Source organism: Grampus griseus (genome assembly GCF_964374135.1).
Source record: "Grampus griseus genome assembly, chromosome: 4".
NCBI classification, from domain to species: Eukaryota; Metazoa; Chordata; class Mammalia; order Artiodactyla; family Delphinidae; genus Grampus; species Grampus griseus.
This window is the reverse complement of record NC_138997.1, coordinates 106,674,953-106,694,019: the sequence shown is the minus strand read 5'-3', so window position 1 is coordinate 106,694,019 and position 19,067 is coordinate 106,674,953. Positions and strand designations below refer to the sequence as shown.

The window sequence follows — 19,067 nt, the reverse complement described above, 5'->3', positions numbered from 1 at the left end:
GTAACTTACCCAGATCTTAATTGTACATATAGGTCAATGCATTTGGAGAAAAGTATACCCCTGTGTAACCAACACCTTTATTAAGATGTGGAACATTCCCACCTCCCCAGAAAGTTCCTTGTGCCATTTTCTAGTCCATTCCCCCCGCCCCACTCCCCCACAGAGTTAACCACTGTTCTGGTTTCTATCACCTTAGCAACCATTTTTTCTGCCCCTGACCTCAATCTAGTTCCCAGCAGACAGCTAAAGAAGTCTTTTAAAAGTACAAAATGAATCGTGTCTTAAAATCATGCAGTGGCTTCCCAGAGTCCTTCGGATAAACCCCAAATCCCTATCATACCTTCAGCGCCTCGAGGGATTTGGCAGGCATCCTTGGATGCCTGCTCTGTACCTGCTCAGGGCTTCGGCCAGCATCTTCCGTCTCTCTGCCAGGCATCGCCTCCCTCCCCCACTCCGCACACACACTTCCTCAATCTCAGCTTGAAAGGTCCCTGCACTGGTCAGCCCACTTAAGCCCCCCACCTTACTTCCTCCCGTGAAACTACACCCGCTCCGTGAGAGTCGTGTCGGTTCTTCCCGAAATGTTAGGCGGTTTGCGCCCTCCTGTTCAGTGCCCGCCTGCAGGGCGCAGCACGATGCTGACGCCCACAGGCACTGAGCGCATGAAAGACGCTCTCTCCTCAGAGGATCCCCTGGCCCATCCAGAGAGGCCGCGGGCGGTTTTGCTTGCCGTTAGAGCCCACCATCTCAGATTGGCATCAGCTTTCCCCCTCACTTTGCACAGGCATTTGGGATATTTTTCAAGTTGAAAAGAATCGTTTTCTTGCTTCCAGATTTTGTTGAACTCGAAAGGAATTTTAGAACTCCAGTGGAATCAAGCAGGCATACATTTGCATGCCATTTTCTCCCAACCAGAAAATATTGATGCTAACGGCAGAAGCCCAGTTATCTGGAGGCTTTTACAACCAACGACCCAAGGGACCCAGTGATGCTGTCCACAGCAAAGGCGAAGGCAGAGGAGAAGAACTCCGCTTCTCAGAGGAGAAGGCAGCCTGTGGCTGAGGGCAGAGAAACAGAGAGTGATAGTAATCTCCCCAGGGGTCAAGGCAGCCCAGCCCAGCCCATCAAGAACATTTTGCAGGAAGGGGGCAGGATGGGTGGGAGAGAAGGAGGAAGGAGGGGGAGAAGGCAAGCTTTGAGAGGCCACTTGTCCTGATGGCTCAGCCAGTAAGGGGTGGTGCAAGTTTCCAGCGTTTACCATGATTGCTTTTTCTGTCCTGTCTCCTCTTTCCAGGTGACCCTAAGATCGCACGGCAGGAAACAGCCTTCCCAGTACTAATAGTGATCATGACAGCAACCGATCCTGAGTGTCTGTGGGTAGACCCTGCACTGAAGTCTTGACTGTGTCTCTCATTCTTTGGGGAGCCCTGCTGCAAAAGTGGGGCAATTCTCTTGTTTTATAGAAATGAAAATTATGGCTAAGAGGGCAACCAAAGGTGGGCAAAGTTTGACCAGCCTTCCCTTCACCTAATTGCTGAGCTGCAAAGCCAGGGTTCAAGGTCAGGCTGTCTGACCCCAAAGTCTGTGCAGTTTCTTCTTGTGTCTCATTTTTACCTGGAGAGTGGCCAAGATGTCAGAGTAGAAAGACCCTGAGCTCACCTCCTCCGAGAAGCACACCAAAGTCACAATTATCTGCAGGGCAACCGTCCATGAAAAAGACTCCTGAGCCCAACTTTCCTCCTCAAGAAGTGGGCTCCCTAGCTCCCTAGTCCCTCATCAGGGAAGGACACAAACTTTCTGGCTCTTCCCCTTTGGGACACAAGGCAGAGTGCATTTCCCCTTAAGTAAGGTGTGGTCGTGTGATTTTCAATCACGGAAAGTTGCACAGAACACACGTCACTGCCATGCTAAGGTCTTACCTGGCAGGTGTGAGACCTGCCACATTCCCTCCACCTGGCATGGGGGCAGTTATTTCAGAGAGAAGGGTCCTGCCAGCCAACATCCCTGAGTCGGGAAGCTGTGGGGCAGAATCTCTAGTCTCCCCTGCAGTGAACATTACCACTATCCCAGGTGGTTTAACACCACTGAGGCTTGGGGGCTGTTTCTTCCTGCAGCAAACCCCAGCCCATCCTGACTGATACATGGGGCTGATAAGACTTTCCATGCAGTGGCGTGACTGCACATGTGACCTGGTACATAGTAAATGCCCAGTTGTGGTCACTGTCCTCTCCTCTACCCTTTCCTTGCCATGTAAGCCAGCTGCGTATGTTGAGCTAGCATGCACTGAGCATGAATCTGGGCCAGACTCACTGGACTAAGAAAATATCTCAAGATAAATGCAGTACCGCATTTCTACTTGGGAGACACTGTGGATGGGCTACGATTTGCCAAATAACAACGTGAAATAAAAGTCACAGAAATCCAATTTCAGCTGGAGACCTCTCTGAGCGGTTTGTGTGGTATGTGTGTGTGTGTGTGTGTGTGTGACTGTGTGCTTAAAGATAAATTAACTACTCAACCCCAGGTCAAATGGGCTTTTAAAAGAGTCATCTGCTTATAACCAAAGGTTTTTTCTCCCGTGTTGTACCGATGAGGGTGAGAGAAGGGGTTCAAACCTGGCTCTGTCATTTCTCTGAGCATCTCTCTGAGGCTCCTGGTCTGTAAAGGGAGAAATACAGACCCTACCTCCCAACACTGACAGGGCTGAATAGCACCTGGCACTCAGCAAGCGCTCAGTAAACACTAGCATTAGTGGCATGTCAGTGCTGTTAACTCCCAAACTGCAGCAGGAAAGTGAGATGCCCTTTTTTGGTCTGGGGGTCCAGAGGTCTTTCATGCCCCCCCAAAATCGCTCAGAAGATGTGGCCTACTTCCAGGACACATAAAGCTTAGTTGTGGGTTGTGTGAAGGCTCTAGAATATCTCACTTAACTTGTAAGGGTGGTGGGGAGATGTGCGTTGGCAAGGAAGCGATTTAAAGTGAATTTTCCCCACAATAATGAATATTGTACTGACCCCCTGGCTCTGCTGGCTTTGAACCAAAGCGGAAAAAGCCATTTAAGGTTTGAAGTCAATTGAAAAGACAACTTGTGTTCTGGGCCCAGCCGTGCGAAGGCGCCCTGAGGATGGAGTAAATGAACGAGGAGCCGTCTCTAATTCTCTGGTCCATGGCCTCCCCGTGGCACTTACGTTTCAGAGATGCAACGGCTGTAGCTGAGTCAGGATGCTTTAAAGGTTGCAAAGTGCGTCAGCCCCTAACTCTGAGGCTGAGACAGAGTGGCACATGGAGAATGTTGACGAGGAAGAGGGGGCAGGGCAGAGCCACCGGGTTGGACAGTGACTCAGGACCGGGGGCTGACCCCATCTACTCCCTGAGCCTCAGTTTCTCTGCAGGATGGAGAGGATGAGAAACCGCAGCTCAGGGCTGCATGAGGGTGACGTGAATTCATAATTCACGTGCAGGGGGGCTGGTGCAGAGTAACTGCGCTACAGTCGGGGATGCAGGAGTACCCATCACGTGGCCTGCAGCTGGACCACTGACCTTCACTCAGCCCAGCCTGCAGCAGAGGCTCTGGAATGTGCTGGGCTTGGCACTAGTTAATGAAAAGAGGAGGGTTGAATTAGGCCCTGAAAATGGATGGTGGGTTCCTTCTCAGAGGTTTCTGATGGATTCTCACCTTCACCAGTGGTGTCACCTGCTCTCTGGGCAGCAGGGAACCCTGGTGGGAATTAGGGCAGAGAAGCTTGACCCTCCCTCCTGGAATGTAGCTGGGCCCCTTGCTCTGTGCGGAACACTTGTAAAGTCCTCGTCTTTGTGTTCCTGGCCCTGGAGAACTCTCAGATGTTATTTCTTGCCTCTCCTGTCTTTTTTGTTCCTTCTGTTCCAGTCACACTGGCCCCTTTGCTGTTCCTTACACGGTTCAAGCATGGCCCTGCTTCAGGGCCTTTGTACTTGCTGTTTCTCTGCTTGGACATCTCCATTCCCAGGCTGCTCTCTCACTTCACTCAGGTCTCTGCTCTGAGGTCACCTCCTTTGAGAGGCCATCCCTGATTGCCCCACCTAAAATAGCATGTCCACCTCTGTTGTTGCTTCCCGTTTCAGCTCCAAGACCATGGAACACAGGCTTTAGTTCCCCTCTATCCTCATTGCCTGAAACAGTGCTGGGCACAAGGTAGGGACTCAGTAAATATGTGTGGAATGGATGAGTGAGTGAATGAATAGATTCTTTATGCAAAAAGAACTTGTATCTGTTTCCTGAGTTATCATTCTCCTGTCAAGGGTGGTAACCCTTGGGATAATGACCCCATTAGCTGTGGTGATGCTGGCGACAATGAGGATGCTACGTGCATGGCATGGTGGCAGCGTGCCCTGGAGATAGGACACGGACCTTGTCTCACACCAGGACGAGTGCACTGTAAAAATGCAGGTTTGAGATTCTCCCCGAGGTTTCCCTGCAGACCCTCAGCGACGGGAAGCCCGCTTCTTTTGAGACGGCCCTTTTAGGAGCAGCTCCCGGACCACGCAGAAGGGAGAGAAAGGATTAAGGATTTAGGCCAAACTACATTTTTGCCATCCTTGGGCCAATAGAGTTTCCACTTGAGAGAGGCTCAGCGTCTGTGTTATGAGTCATCCATCACTCGGAGGGGATCTCACGAGCAAGAGCCCCCTTGTTGGTCATACCTGAATGAACGGGAAGAGGAGTCCGACGGCAAAGTTGGAGAGCCAATTGACGGTTCCCGCCACGGTGTAGGCAGCTGGCCGCTGCGACTGCTGGAAGAACTCGCCGGTCAGGATGAAGGGGATGCCGCCTGCAACCAGAGCCAGGGCGCAGATTAATCTCCCTGGGAAGGTCAGGCCGCCAGCACCCATCTCCATGTGGCAGGGGACCGCCACCCGGTAAGAGCCGGCTCTACCTGGGAGAGTGATGCCTTTGGGAGTGGGTGCTGGAGTTACAGCCTGTAACCCCTAAAGGTAACATAAACCATTCCTCTGAGCTGGCCCACCCAAATGAGAGACGATTCGTCCTCTTGGCTTTCCAAATGGCCTCTGAATCAAGCTGTGCTCCTCCAGACTGAGTACGATGGTATCAACATGATGTACCAGGCGACTGACACTGAATATATTGTGCTAGGAATGCTTATAATTTATCTTCAGAACAACTGAGTCAGCCAGGTATTGACTACCATATTCCCTGGATGAGAAAACGGAAGCGCAGAGAGGTTACTTGACTTAGCCAAGGTCACTCAGCTCCTGAGTAGCAGAGCCGAGATTCAGGTTTGGGACTCGACCTCCAAATCTCAAGGTTTTTCTGCTAATCGTTGCTTGAGAGGAGTCCTTACCTCCTCTCGATTGGATGCCTGGTGGGCCCCAGTCCCTGAGTCGCCCCAGCAGTGGAGCAATAGCAGAAACATCATTGTCACTGGGGCAGGACAATGCTTTATTTTGAGAGACTGTCCTGCGTGACTGCAGAATGTTTCTCACCCCTTGCCTCCAGAAGCCGGGAGTGCCCCTCGTCACCATGGCAACCCAAACTACTTGGTCACATTTCCCAGTGCCCTCTGGGCACCACACCTGGCTGAGATTCTCTGAGTCTGCACCCTCAGACTGTGACCCTGAGTGGGCCCTGTGACCACGTGCAGGACCTGGGGTTCAGGATGACACCCCCATTCCCCGCCGTCCTCAACAGGAGTCTCCACTCGAATCAGACCTACACCTTGGAGGTCCACAGAAAAGACAGGATGGGTAGTAGAAGAGGAAACCCTGAGGGCCTTTGCCCATCTCAGTTTGGGAACCACCAGGCTCATTCCATCAAGATTCGGTGATTATTGGCTGTGCTGGGGCTGGCCCCACAGTCTTGGAGGAGAGCGGCAATGCCCCTGCCCTGCTGAGACTCCCTCATCTGGTGAGAGAGACAAGGTGACTTGTTTCTTGCAAAGGAAGTGAAGGAGCAATAGATAATCGCAGCATGTGGTAAGCACTGGAGGAAATGCTCAGGGCAGTGGAGGGGGTGGGGATCTAGGTTAACAGTTGTGGGGAGGGCCCTCCGGGCAGGTGACGGTGGAGATGTGGCTTGAAGGAAGAGATGCAGCTTGTGAAGATTTGGGGAAGATCATGCCCGTGGAGGGATGGGAGGGCTGACACCCTTAGGGGTGAAAAGGACTGGGTCAAGGTCCAGAACACAGGCCAGTCTGTCTGGACACCTGAGGGAGGGTAGAGAGGCATGGAATGAGGTGGCAATGGTGAGCAGGGCCAATTAAGCAGCCTCTGGAGATCAAGGAGAGGGGTTGCCATTGAAGAAAACCAATGAGGGGGTTGAAGTAGGGGTTGATGTGATCAGTTTGCATTTTGTAGAGATCACTGCTGCTTGACCGGAGGATGCAGGGCTGGGTGCAGGAGGAGGTGATGGTTGTCTAGAGCGTTCAGATGGTGGCGGTGGGGATGGAAGGAAGGGGCCGAATTTGGGAATTCTCCATCCCATGAACGCAAAGCTTTTAGAGAGAGCGCTGCATACAACTGCAGCACTCAACATCAAGTTCAACCCAAGGTCACAGAGAGGACCACCTCAAGTTTGTGTCTCTCCAGAGTTTTCACAACAATCACCCAGCATGCTGCCAGCAAGCCTTGGACTCCACACCTCAAAAATGACTCAGAATGGACCACCCCCGACCCCTCGCTAGACTGTGAGGCCTCCAGGGCAGGCAGCATCTCCATTTGCCTGACAGAGAGTAGACAGGCGATTGGTATTTACTTACTTGAATTTAATGCTCAACATTTAATTTTGAAAAGCTTTGATATGCAGTTTATTACAAAAGGGGGAGTCTCTTTATCTTAAAGGTATCTATCAAAATGTGCAGGAACAATGATTGCACGTTGAAATGCGCTAAAACCAACCTTAGGTCTGTAGAGCATGTGATATTGCGTTGTTGGAAAGCGTATGTGTCACACACCCAGTTGGTCCTGCAGATAACACTGCCATGAGCCTTGCTGCATATCCCAGGGGGCAGTTCACAGCTATTCTGAAGCCTGAAGAGGATTGAGGGCTGGTGTTTCACCTTCCCTGACTTTCCTAGGTGTGTTTTGGAAGCATCTGTGGATAACTCAGTTAACATTGGTGCACCAGCTTCCAACGGAGCAGAACATTGACGAACCTGCCTCCCTGTACTTTCTTTGTGGCTTCAGGGCTGAGGCCATGACTTGTTTATTGGTTATGGCCCTCCTCCCAGCACAGCACCTAGGACACACATACCAGGTGCTCTGTAAAGGTTTTCAGGATCAGTGGAGGAATGATTAAGATACCCTGGGGTTCACAGGACATCTACATCAGGTCTCTGTTTCCTTCATCAGGCCTTCAGACCACCCCCAGAGAACAATTATAAGCAACCATGAGGATCCTACACAGCTCACTGTGCTGATGGGTTTTCATTTCCATTATTTCCTTTGAACCTCACAACCAAAGAAGGTGGTGAGGCATAGTGGGCTTGGGCTCTGTCGTCAGAACAGGGTGAAGTCCTGGCTCCACCAGATCCCTCTAGAATTCAGGTCTCTCACATGTGAAGTATGATAGCAGGGACTTACTGCTGAGGGTACTTGTGAGGATTAAATGAACAATGGTGTGCAAGTACAATCGTGTGCAAGTCTGCCCCATGAGAGGTACTCAATAAGTGTTACCTACTTAATAATTGTTAGCTACTATAATAGTTTAAAACTCCTCTGAATTATTTCCCCCCTTTTTATGAGTTAGCTGAAGCTCAGAGAAGGGGAGTGACAAGCCCAAAGTCTCTTAACAAGGAGTGATGGTGGTAATGATGATGGTGATGGTAATGATGATGATGATGGTGGTGGTGATGATGGCGGTGATGGTGATGATGGGGTGGTGATGATGATAATGATGATGCTAGTGATAATGATGGTGATGATGGTAATGATGATGATGATGATGATGATGGCAATGATGATGATGGGGATGGTCTTGGTGATGATGCTAGTGACGATGGTGATAATGATAATGATGCTGATAGAAATGAAGATGATGGTGGTAATGATGATAATAGAGATAATGGTGCTGCTGCAGCTGCTGAATGATGGTGGTGGTAACTATGTGACAGGCATTGGGAAAAGCATTTGACATACATTATTTCATTTAATTATCACTGCTATGTGGTAGTTACTACTATCATTTGTTTCCCATTTAACATATAAAGTAACCTAGGCCTAAGAAAGTTAAGTAATTTCCTCAAATTACATCACTAGTGGGACTCAAACTCAAGGCTGGGTGACTTCCAAATTTGAGTCTTAATTACTCCATTGTGAAGGAAGCAAGTGTAAGACACTAACAATCTTTAAAATATGTGAAAGGAACTTAGCAGTCTTCATGGTTTTATTTGAATGCTCTTCCAAGTCCTGGAATTCACTTGTTTCTCTTGTGCCTAAAGGCATGGGTGGCCTGATTTCCTGAGTCTCTCATGGTCTGATTCTTTGAATTCAAGGTAAAATGAGAAGGAATGGGGTTTGATATGGAAACAGAACAGGTTTCTTGCAGGTCCTCTATCTTTGTTTTGCTTTTCAAAATGAAAATAATTTTATCATTTTTTTCTGATTATCATGAGTAATATTTGCTCCTTTTAAACAATTAAGGAAAGCATGCAATATAGAAAGGCATAAAAAGAAAACAAAAGTCATCCCTAAACCTTCCACCCAGGATTGATCCCCATTTGTATTTCGGTACTTGGCAAATTGAATGTTGCTATTAAAAAGCCTAGAGCGAGTCTGATATTTCTGCTTTAGTGATTGGCTTTTTCTGCTTGAAGCCCCGAAGGCATCTTTCCTTATCCTTGAAGTTTATTAACTTAACTATGGTGGGTCTTGTGTTGATCTTCCCATAACCATCTTTCTTAGAACATGGTGTGTCCCTTTGACTACAGATTCACTCTTTATTCATTTCTTAGGTTATACTTTTGAAAACTTCTGTTCTACATGTTGGATTCTTTATTCTGAGACAATTGTTATCCTCATGTTGGATCAACTTTGTCTCTCTTCTGCACCTACAGTCTCTCAAATGACTTTATTCTCTTGTTTTCTGCATACATTCCTCACGCCCTGGGCAATCTCTTCCCTCTTTCTCTTCTCCCTTCTTCCTTCTTCCATGTGCCATGTTGGTGCTTGCCCTGTGCTCCTGTTCTCCTTTCCTCCTTTTGTCTTCTGGGTTGTCTTGTCTTTCAAGCCACAGTTTGAGGTGTGAGTACGATCTTCCACTAACTTCTATAAAAGGTGGGAATGGGGTTGTAGGCGGAAGGTGGTGAGGGCTGCCGGAAGCCCCTTCTGGGAGGTCTGGGCTCTGCTTTTTCTTTCCTCTGAGATTTTGTGACCTGACCTACAGAACCCATTCCACAGGGTCAGGGGGATTTTCTACTTCTGTGGGCTTCCACTGGTCTTCTCAAATTAGGACAAAGTCTTGGAAATTGAGAAGCCCCAGGGCCTTTGAGGTTTGCTGTGGGGGAAGTCATCTTTTTATCTTTCCCCAGGATTGCTGACTCACTTCCTTACTCTATTTCCCTCACAGATTAGGATGTTAGTGTGAGAGTTCTTAACCGTTTTTGAATCCCCTTCTCTGGTTAGTGATGTTTCTAAGGAGTGGAGACCGAATTCTAGCCCCACACTAGAATTACCCTTAATTGGTGCAAATTTTCAAAGTCTATGGTATAATTTTATTGTTTGGTTGATGGCCAGTTTTTTTCGGTGTAAAGATTTGTTTGGTTGTTATTACTGTTGTTTTTCAAAACAAAATTTTTTTTTCTGCTCATTTCATTAGATATTTGGGGGAGGGAGATCCTATAACCAGGCTATACATGACCATATTTACCTGAAATCTCTTTATGATTAGGTTTTTAAAACCAAGGTATTGGTGTTCCTTTTGGTAGGTGTGTAGATGCTGCTTATCTTAAAATTATATGCTTCAAAATAAAAGGGCAGTTGAAGACAATACTTTTGTGTAAAGGATTGTGACAAGGGGACGCCTTGTTTAAAATGATCTGTTTGGGGGCCTTTTATTTTGTGGACATTATTATATGAGAAAAGATTTTACATGCCTGATCTCATTGACTCTTTCTTCATGACCAAACTATGAGTTATGAATTATTATTACAGATTAGGAAACTAAGACTCTAGAAGATGAAGGGCCTTACCTAAGTTACTAGTCCCACTTGTAAGTGTTAGAGTTGGATCTTTTGACTGCAAACCCTGCTTTCTTTTGACTGCAACTTTCAGCTAAAAAGGATAGAAAGATGACAATGAATTTGTACTGTTGTTTCCCCGTATGCCTGGATACAGGATGGAAACAAGACATATTACAGCACTCAATACCTATTGCCTAATCATACAATACAACTTAAACGCTGAAGATAAGCCCCAATGATGACATCTCTTGGTCAACATATCTTGTTATCTTATTTGGCAATTATTTGTTATTTTATTTGGCTATCTTATTCTGGATTCCCCCAGAAGCAAACCCTGACAGTAGTTTATGTGTGAGTTGATCCTAGGAAATACTAGTAAAAGTGTGGGTAACTGAAGGAAGTGAATAAAAGATATGTCATCAACAAGTTACCACTGTGGGCAACCAGAGCTTACTCCGATTGGAGACCCTTGGGAAACTGTGGAAAACACATCTCAGAGCTGTCCCATCTGAGAGGCAAGGGAGCTGGGTATGGATCCACCAAGCCTGTCAGTCATCGACTGAGGGCTGCTCTTCAGGCAGCGCTTTTGGCGGCCATAAGATTGGGCTAAGTAACGTCTGTAGGCCCTCAGGGTAAAGGTGCATGTGGTGGTAGCTGCAGGTCCTATTGGGATGCCCTGAAAGGGTTCGGGTTAGGGTTAGAGGGGATTTGAGGAGGGACACCAATCATCTTTGCTACTGACATCTATTCTCCAGGCATTAGACTTCACGATGGCCACTGCAATATGTATGTCTGAGTAGTTAAGTGTTTCTATCTTAGACATCTTAGTATTTGCTTCAGGAATGGGAGTAGAACACCATGATTAAGAGCATGGGTGGGATGTAACACTGTGGTTAAGAGCATGGGGTAGGGTATCACACTATGGTTAAGAGCATGGAGTAGGGTATCACACTGTGGTTAGAGCATGGGTGGGGGGTCACACTATGGTTAAGCTCATGGATGGTGGTACCACACTATGGTTAAGAGCGTGGGGTAGGGTATCACACTGTGGTTACAGCATGGGGTGGGATGTAACACTATGGTTAGAGCATGGTTGGGGATATCACACTAAGGTTAAGAGCATGGGGTGGGGTATCACACTATGGTTAAGAGCATGGGGTGGGATGTAACACTATGGTTAGAGCATGGGGTGGAGTATCACACTATGGTTAGAGCATGGAGCAGGGTGTGGCACAAAGCTCCTGTCTCCGGCTCACTGTTGTAACAACCAAGCTGTACTGGATAACTGCGCCCCCTGGTGTCCACAACGAGCAGCCATCTGACACCAGGTCTATTCTCACAACTGTTCTTTCTCCTCTGGAGACAAACCTGATTGAAATTCCCACATTTCTACCTACTGGCTATGTGACCATGGGAAAGGACATCTATGGCTCTCAGTTTTTGCATCTATGAAATGAAGATAACACTGCTTCCTACCTCTTAGTATTGTTTTGAGGATCAAATGCAGCCTGCTTAGCAATGCGTGTATGTCACGTTCCAGCAAACACAGCCCTTGTTATTTATGCCCGCGGCAAGCTTCCCTGCACATTTTCTTTAGCTCCCTTTCTCTTCCTCTGCTGTTTTCTAGCTCTTGCCATGTACCTGAGAAAAATCTCAATTTGTATAGAAAAGAAATAAAGGGCAACTGTCCAAACTTTCCTATAATTCATATTTATTAAAATTCTTCAATGGAACCACTATCATCAATTTCAAAAGCCCTTTAAAATGCCTAGAAATCCCTTTAAAAATCTCTATATGTGTGTCCATAAGTCACATAAGCCTTTACATACATTTTCCCCTTAAGTACCAGCTTTGAAAAAGTGGCTTACTAAATTTTTTTAAATCAAATATAATCAGTTTGAAAATTCTTTATGGTTAGTTTGCTGTGTTTCTTTCCCTAGACTTAATCTTGTTTGTCCCTTCACTCACTCATTTTCACCCAACATTTATGTACCAAGTCCTGTGCTGAGCATTTTCAGAATCTACTAGCCCACATTCTAATCCTCACTGGACAGATGAGGAAATCAAGGCACCGAGTAGCAGAGTGGCTTGCCCAAGGTGGAACAAGCTATAAATGATAGGCGTTGTCCCCAAACCAAGAGCTTCTGGTTGGGGGAAAAGACTCTCTCCCCTGCCCTTTCCCCAGGAGACATAAAGGCAGGATTTCCAAACAGGTTTGTTTTATGATGGCAGGCGGGAGCTTCTCAGCAATCAGTGAGCACAGCCTGCAGCCTTGGGGGGAGCTGGCACCGGAACCCAGCCGGTGCAGGAAGCTGAGCAGTGCCCAAAGGGGCTACCCGCTCTGGAAGCTCCTTACCTCGGAGGATGCCTGTTCAGCCCAACAGGAGAGGCAAGGCTGTCCCCTTTTCTCTGGGGAGCTCGGATGCCCACCTCCTTGGAGCCCTTCCAGAGGTTCGTCCCATCCTGACTCTCAGTGGGCACCTCTGGCTCCACAGACCACATGTGGGAGGCTGTGGTCCTTCTCTAAGCCTCAGTTTCCCCACCTATAACCTGAGCACTGGATGAGCTATTTGAAAACTTAGTAAAGCCTGTCTACTCAGCACATGTAAATTATGACCATGCTGAGGCGCCCAGGCTAGTGGCTAAGAGCACTGGCTTTGGAGTCAGATAAACTCTCCACTTACAGTCTGTGTGACCACAGCAAGTCATATGGCTCTCAATTTTCTCATCTATAAAATGATGATAGAGCTGCAGTTCCTACCTCTTAGCATGGTTTGGGGATTAAATGAGACAGTGCTTAGCAATGTGTCCAACATGTAGCAAAGGCTCAATCATAACAACTGCTACCATCTTCTCATCATTCATTCACTTAATACATGTTCTTTGTGTATCAACTATGAGCCAGATGCTGGGACATCCATGGTGAGCAAGAAGCAGACTCAACTTCCGCTTTCAATGAGCCTCCAGCATCTGGGGATCCACTAAGTCAAGAAGGCCATGGGCTTCCCTGGTGGCGCATTGGTTGAGACTTCGCCTGCCGATGCAGGGGACGCGGGTTCGTGCCCCGGTCCGGGAGGATCCCACATGCCGTGGAGCGGCTGGGCCCGTGAGCCATGGACGCTGAGCCTGCGTGTCCGGAGCCTGTGCTCCACAACGGGAGAGGCCACAACAGTGAGAGGCCCGCGTACCGCAAAAAAAAAAAAAAAAAGAAGGCCAAACCCATCACAAGATTAACGTTCTCCTGGACCACACCTCTTCAGAGCAATTTTAACGATAAAAATAGTTCATGCATTGAGTACTTCCTATGTGTTAGACTCTGGAAAAGCTTCCCCTTTGTGGAGTTTTAAATTATTTCAGAAAGGGGGTGATAAACTCCATAGGGATACAGCATCAGACATTGCCAGTCATAGACAAGGAGGAATTACAAGTCAGCAGGAGTCCTTGGCCTGAACTGAAAGAGCAAAGACAGTTTGCTCCTTTTGTATCCAGAGATGCTGCAAAATCAGACACCACATGTCCAGCCCCATCCCCATCTTCCAGGTGTGGAGACTGAGGCCAGATTGATGAAGTGAGATTCCCTATGTCTCAGGGTTTCCAAGGTAGTCTGTCTGCTCTAGTCACTGTCCTTGGGAATCTGTAGCTCCTGCCTATGCTGACTATTCCCACTGCTGGGAATGTCCCCAGCTCTGGACATACTTCAGGGCACAAGGGATGTGGGCAATTTACTTATCATGGGCTTGGGCTCCCAGAAGGTGATAATATATTTGTGATGGCATCTTTCTCGCCTTCCTCCCAGCCTAATCCCAGCCCAAGCAGCTAAGTAGCAGAGGTCCTGACCCCAGCCGGTGGTCTCACCCGCATGGAGCATGTCTCCTAAGGAAAGGGAAGGGAGGTTCCTCCAGGAGGGGAATTGAGACTTGGCGTGAATTTAATTAGACAGAAGGAGGAGGTGCCGTCACCACCACCTAGTCCTTCCACGGATGGTGTCACTATCTTTTAATTGCTTTATTCTCTGCTTGTTTGTTGCGTTCTTTGAGGGCAGGTATCTTGTTTCTTTTGCTCACCATTGCCTTCCCCATAGCAACTGTGTTCCTTAATAGACATTTACGCTCAATAGATGATTGTGGAATGGATGAATGAACAGGAAAGGATGACAGACAGTTAAGCCTTTTAAGTGTGAGGTGGAAATTCACTCTGTGGCTGGTGGATGGAGGGCTAGCTGGGCCCCGGGGGCCAGCATGGGGCAGAGCACGGGGGTGGGTCTAGAGGGTGCTGTTTGGTGGGAACCCAGCTTGGACAGGGGAGATAGGACAGCAGAGGCATCGTCTGGAGGGTCCGCTTGGGTGGATCCTGGAGTCTAGGTTGCTACGCTAGGGGGTTTGGAGTTTGCAGGTGGGAGATGCGGTGGCCAGCTGAAAGGCTTTAGCAGGAGAGAGCCACGATGAGATTTGTGATGGGAAAGCAGTCCTGGATGCAGAGTGGAGCCTGTGTCTGTGGAGGGAGAGTGTGGAGGCGGACAGAGGTGCTGGTTAGGACACGATCATTGGGAACTTGAGAAAAAAGTTGGAAAAATGTTTGCGTAAAAGTATTTTGTGCCCTTCAGCATCATTAACAACCATCTTCTGATTCTAACCTGAATTTGCATAAGATCCATCATGAGACTTAGACTCTTTTCGGAACTGCGCTCCACTGAAACACAAAGTGAGTCCCCTCTTGACCACCAATTAGTATGTTTTGATGAAGACTGTAGTCTAGTGGTATTTCTTTAATCTGGACTTTTAAGTCAAATTCTTAGGTCTGAAAGTCTCTGTACTGGAGTTTCTGGGGGAGGGGATGTTTTCGAAGCAGCTCAGGAGCAAATGGGCCACATAAGGCCAAACGGACTCTGCTAATTCTAATTAAAATGAGGAGCTGCCCCACTCTAATGAGTGCAGGTAGGAAAACACATTCAAATCTATCAGGACGTGTTCTGTTTGGTAGGTTCAGCACACTCAGAGGATGTGACAAAGCTTGATCAAGAGTTTACATTTCAATAAAGCCAGAGGTCAGAGGTCTCAGGAGTCAGTTCTCAGGGGCACAATTTAACGTCCTTCCTTATTTGGATGAGCACTAGAGGGGCTGTCGAAACAGACAAGCGAGGGCGACGGGAGAAGGAAGGGTCTTTAGGACGGATGCTGAGTTATAAGGCAGCCTGGAATAGAGTCAAGGACCCTGGGGACAGAGCCTGGCGCCTGCAAGTCCAGGCAGTCACACCCTCAGCCTGGGTCTCGGCAGAGTGGACCTGTATATGCGTTCAGTGAACACAAATGACTGAGTTCCTGCTCTGAGTTGAGGCTGTGCCGGGCACTGGGGATACAGCTCTGGTGGAGTCGTGGTCCCTGGGCTAGAGGGCATCTCAGACCCTGTGGGCTCATGGTGCTGTCTGGCTCAAGATCCCAGAATGCTGAAGCAGATGTGGCTGGTGACCCCCCTTTGTTCCAGGTGCCCCCTCCCACCTCAGTGCAGCTGGCCCCTCACCCACCTCCCGGCCACATCCCAGGCACAAGACTTTGTCTGGCTTTCCATCACCAGAGGGCTGGGGAGCTGACACCAGTTTTTCCCCAGACTGCCTGCAGGGAGATGCTATAAATACTTCGCAGGGAATGACTCTGAGATGTGTATTTCCTACAGCTTTTCAGACTTTCCCAGCACGATTCTGCTCTGGTTGCCCGTGGCAGTAATTTACTGCACAATGCACCTCCCTTCTGCTGCCTTCCTTTCCCCACCTCAGGTGCCCATTTCCAGGTGTTTCCTGGGATCATCTCCTAAATAAACGGGTTCCTTGAGTCCTTGTCTTAGTCTCTTTCTGGGGAAACCCATCCTGGTTTTTCAAAATCATGTGTTGTCCAAGACTGAAGCCGACACCAATTTGCCCTTTTCTAAACAAAAATTCATTTATAGTCTAGACTCCTGGGGCATCTGGGGTGACCAGCTTGTCCCAGCTTTACATACAGAACATCCTGTATCTCAGAAACCCTGGAGTGGTTGGTCACCCCAGTGGTATCTCAACCTATTTCCTGATCGCTTAGCAGCGTTTATTGTGTTTATGAGATGCGGGGAAAGAGAAAATTCAAGTTGTAAATATTTTTGGACAGGCCGAATTGATCTACATAAGGAAGAACTGAGAAGAATGAGAAGAGACAATGGAAAGGGTTTCAAATGTGAGCCTAGAGCGGGCAGGAGCTGGGCTTCGTGGCAACTCAATACATGAGCGATGCTGAGACCAAGAAAGGTGGAGAATGAAGTTTTCAACAAATCCTGCCGCCTGCTGAGAATGGTGCCCTAGTGCCTGGCTGTAGTAGAATTTAAATTGTTGCTTGTTTTTGGCTCTCAGTCTGATGTTTCTGTAAATGTGAGTCTGGCATATGGCGGGTGGGCCTTTTTGGTTCATCAGGAGTTTTCCTTTGCTTCTTCTTTGTTCATCCTCCCAGGAGTCCTTGAGGGTGGCTGTGTCATACCCAACTGACTGATGGGTGAAGAGACTGTATGATGTGTTTTCAGAGACACAGGGGCTGCTCTTGATAATGACGTCAGGATATCCGGGGCAAGCTGAGACTGGCCCAGGCAAACTACTGATGAGGGAATCGGGCCCAAGGTAAAAATTCTCAGCTGAGGTCCCACAGCTGGTAAGGCAGTGGCAGAAGTGAGATTCTAACCCAGGTCTACTGGACCTTCCATGGAATCCTCTCAGTCAAGGTGAACAGCTTAAATAATAATACCTACCCTGTGTTGCCCACCCACGGTGTGGCTGCCTGTGCAGTCATAGTAATTAATTCTAATTGCCTAAGACTCTTACTAGGTCAGCAGTATTATCCCCAACTTACAGATGAGGAAACTGAGGCATGAAAAGGGGAGGTGACTTGCCCAAGGTCATTTACCTAATACGTGGCAGAGGTAGGATTTGACACGTGGTCTTCCTGACACACCAGCTATGAGGCTGAGTCGGGGAGCACAGAGAAGGGAGCCCACGTTCAGATGATTAAAACAGGAGACCCGGGGATGCTGCGATAGATCCCGTGAGGCCAAGTTGAAGTGCTCCGGGTGCGTGTGACCTAGGAAGGCCTTGGGGTTTTTCCTGATTTTCCTTGGGAGTTTCCCTCAGTGGAGAGGTGAGCTTATTCTTTTTTTCTAGGTGTCTTCCTCAAATCTTCGCAGCCCACAGCTCCTACGGCTGCAGCAGATGTTAAGGCTGAGAAAAAAGCTATCCCTGGAAGTCGGGGAGCGCTGCCTTTGCAGGTAGCCGCCCCAGCTGCGTTTTCATCCTGGGTTGGCTGTGACATGCCAGCCTCAGCACAGCTGAACCATTTCCAGATCAAAAGCCTAAACCCAATAGGGGTCTGCTCAGCCCTGGCTCCTGGGGGAGCAGAAACCTTCCTGCTGGGCGGGACCACAGCTGATCAGTTGGCTTGAATCCACAGCCTGGGTTCTCCTGCCGGTGAAGCTGCTGCCTTGTTGGAAAGGGCAAAGCCAGTAAGACAGCAGCCAAGGAGGACAACCTGCAGTGCCCGAACGCACCTGGCCTGCATCTGGTGGTTCCTTGTGGGGATCCCCTTCCCCTTCCTTTTCCCAACTGTCTGCCTGAAAACTCTTTCTCACCTTTTAAAATTCACCGCTGGCACCTTCCTCTGTGTGCCCAGAGACCCCTGCACACTGGGGGACACCACCTGTCGCCCCCATGGACCCATGAGGGATGAAGGGACAGGCCTGGCCTAGACGGGGGCGAGGAGGGGGTGTTGGGGGAAGGTGGGGACAATGGATGAATCAGTGCCCTTCTCAGCCAGCGCTGGACTCCAGGTCAGACTCCAGCTCCTTTCTATGGAGTCCCATCAACACTGTTCCTTGTATACCTCAAGTGATGGGGAGCTCACTCCTTGTGAAAGTAAGAGTCCAGCTGTTCGATAGAGCCCAGATCTGAGTCTTGATCACCTCTCAGGCCCCAGCTTTGGCATTACATCTTCCTCAGGAGGTCCTCCCTGAGGCTGGCATGTGCAAAGACCATGTCTCTGTGTCACTCACTGGTGCATCTCGGTACCTGGATCAGCACCTTGGGAGCGTCCCTCTCGAGCACGGAATTACATGCAGGGCCTGTGCACCGGCTGTTCCCTCTACCTGGACTGCTTGTTTCCAGATACCCGTACGGCGGCCTCCCTCCCGTCTCTCAGATCTTTGCTCTGTTATCACCTCCCCAGGGAGGACTTCTGTGCCCCGTCCCCATCTCAGCACTCCCTCCACCATTCTCCTTCCTCTCATCACTATCTTATATTTTTATATGATATTTATGTTTTTTAAATTTAATTTATTTATATTTTTATGTTTTCACTATAACCCTCCTCCAACAGAACGTCAACTCCTTGAGGGCAGATATATTGTCTGTTTTGCTCCATGCTCTGCCCTAATTTCTAGAACAGTGTTAGGCTCAGGGTATGAGAGCTCAGTAAACATTGGTAAATGGATGAATGAATGAATGAAACTGGCTGTTTCTCTACTAGGTGAGTCTTACTCATCTTTGCATCCCCTGGGCCTAGGGTAGAGGCAGACACACAGTAGGTAATTAATAATGATTTGCTGAATGAAGGATTGAAATATAGCCACATCTCTTGCATTCTGAGGCTGGATCAAATTCCTCCTCTGCTTCCAACTTCCAATAGCTTCCCATTGCATTAAAAATAAAATCCTAACTCCTTACCAAAGAGTTATGAGCTGCTCCATCACCTGGTCCTTGCTATTCTTCCAACTTCACCTCTAACTTCACCTCTTTCCCTTCCTAACAACACTCTAGCCTTCCTTGAACCTTTCAAGCAAGCTTCTGCCACAGGACCTTTGCACGTCCTTTCCCTAGATCCTCACAGGGCTGAT

At 48.4% G+C, this 19,067-nt stretch overlaps 1 protein-coding gene across 1 annotated transcript in view; it reads right to left on the bottom strand.

Moving 5' to 3' along the window:
• SLC2A9 (solute carrier family 2 member 9) overlaps window positions 1-19,067 on the bottom strand; it is a 182,794-nt gene that overhangs the window by 9,017 nt on the left and 154,710 nt on the right. Inside the window, 1 exon segment of the mRNA XM_082652658.1 lies at window positions 4,681-4,808. Within this exon segment, the coding sequence (XP_082508784.1) occupies window positions 4,681-4,808 (128 nt within the window).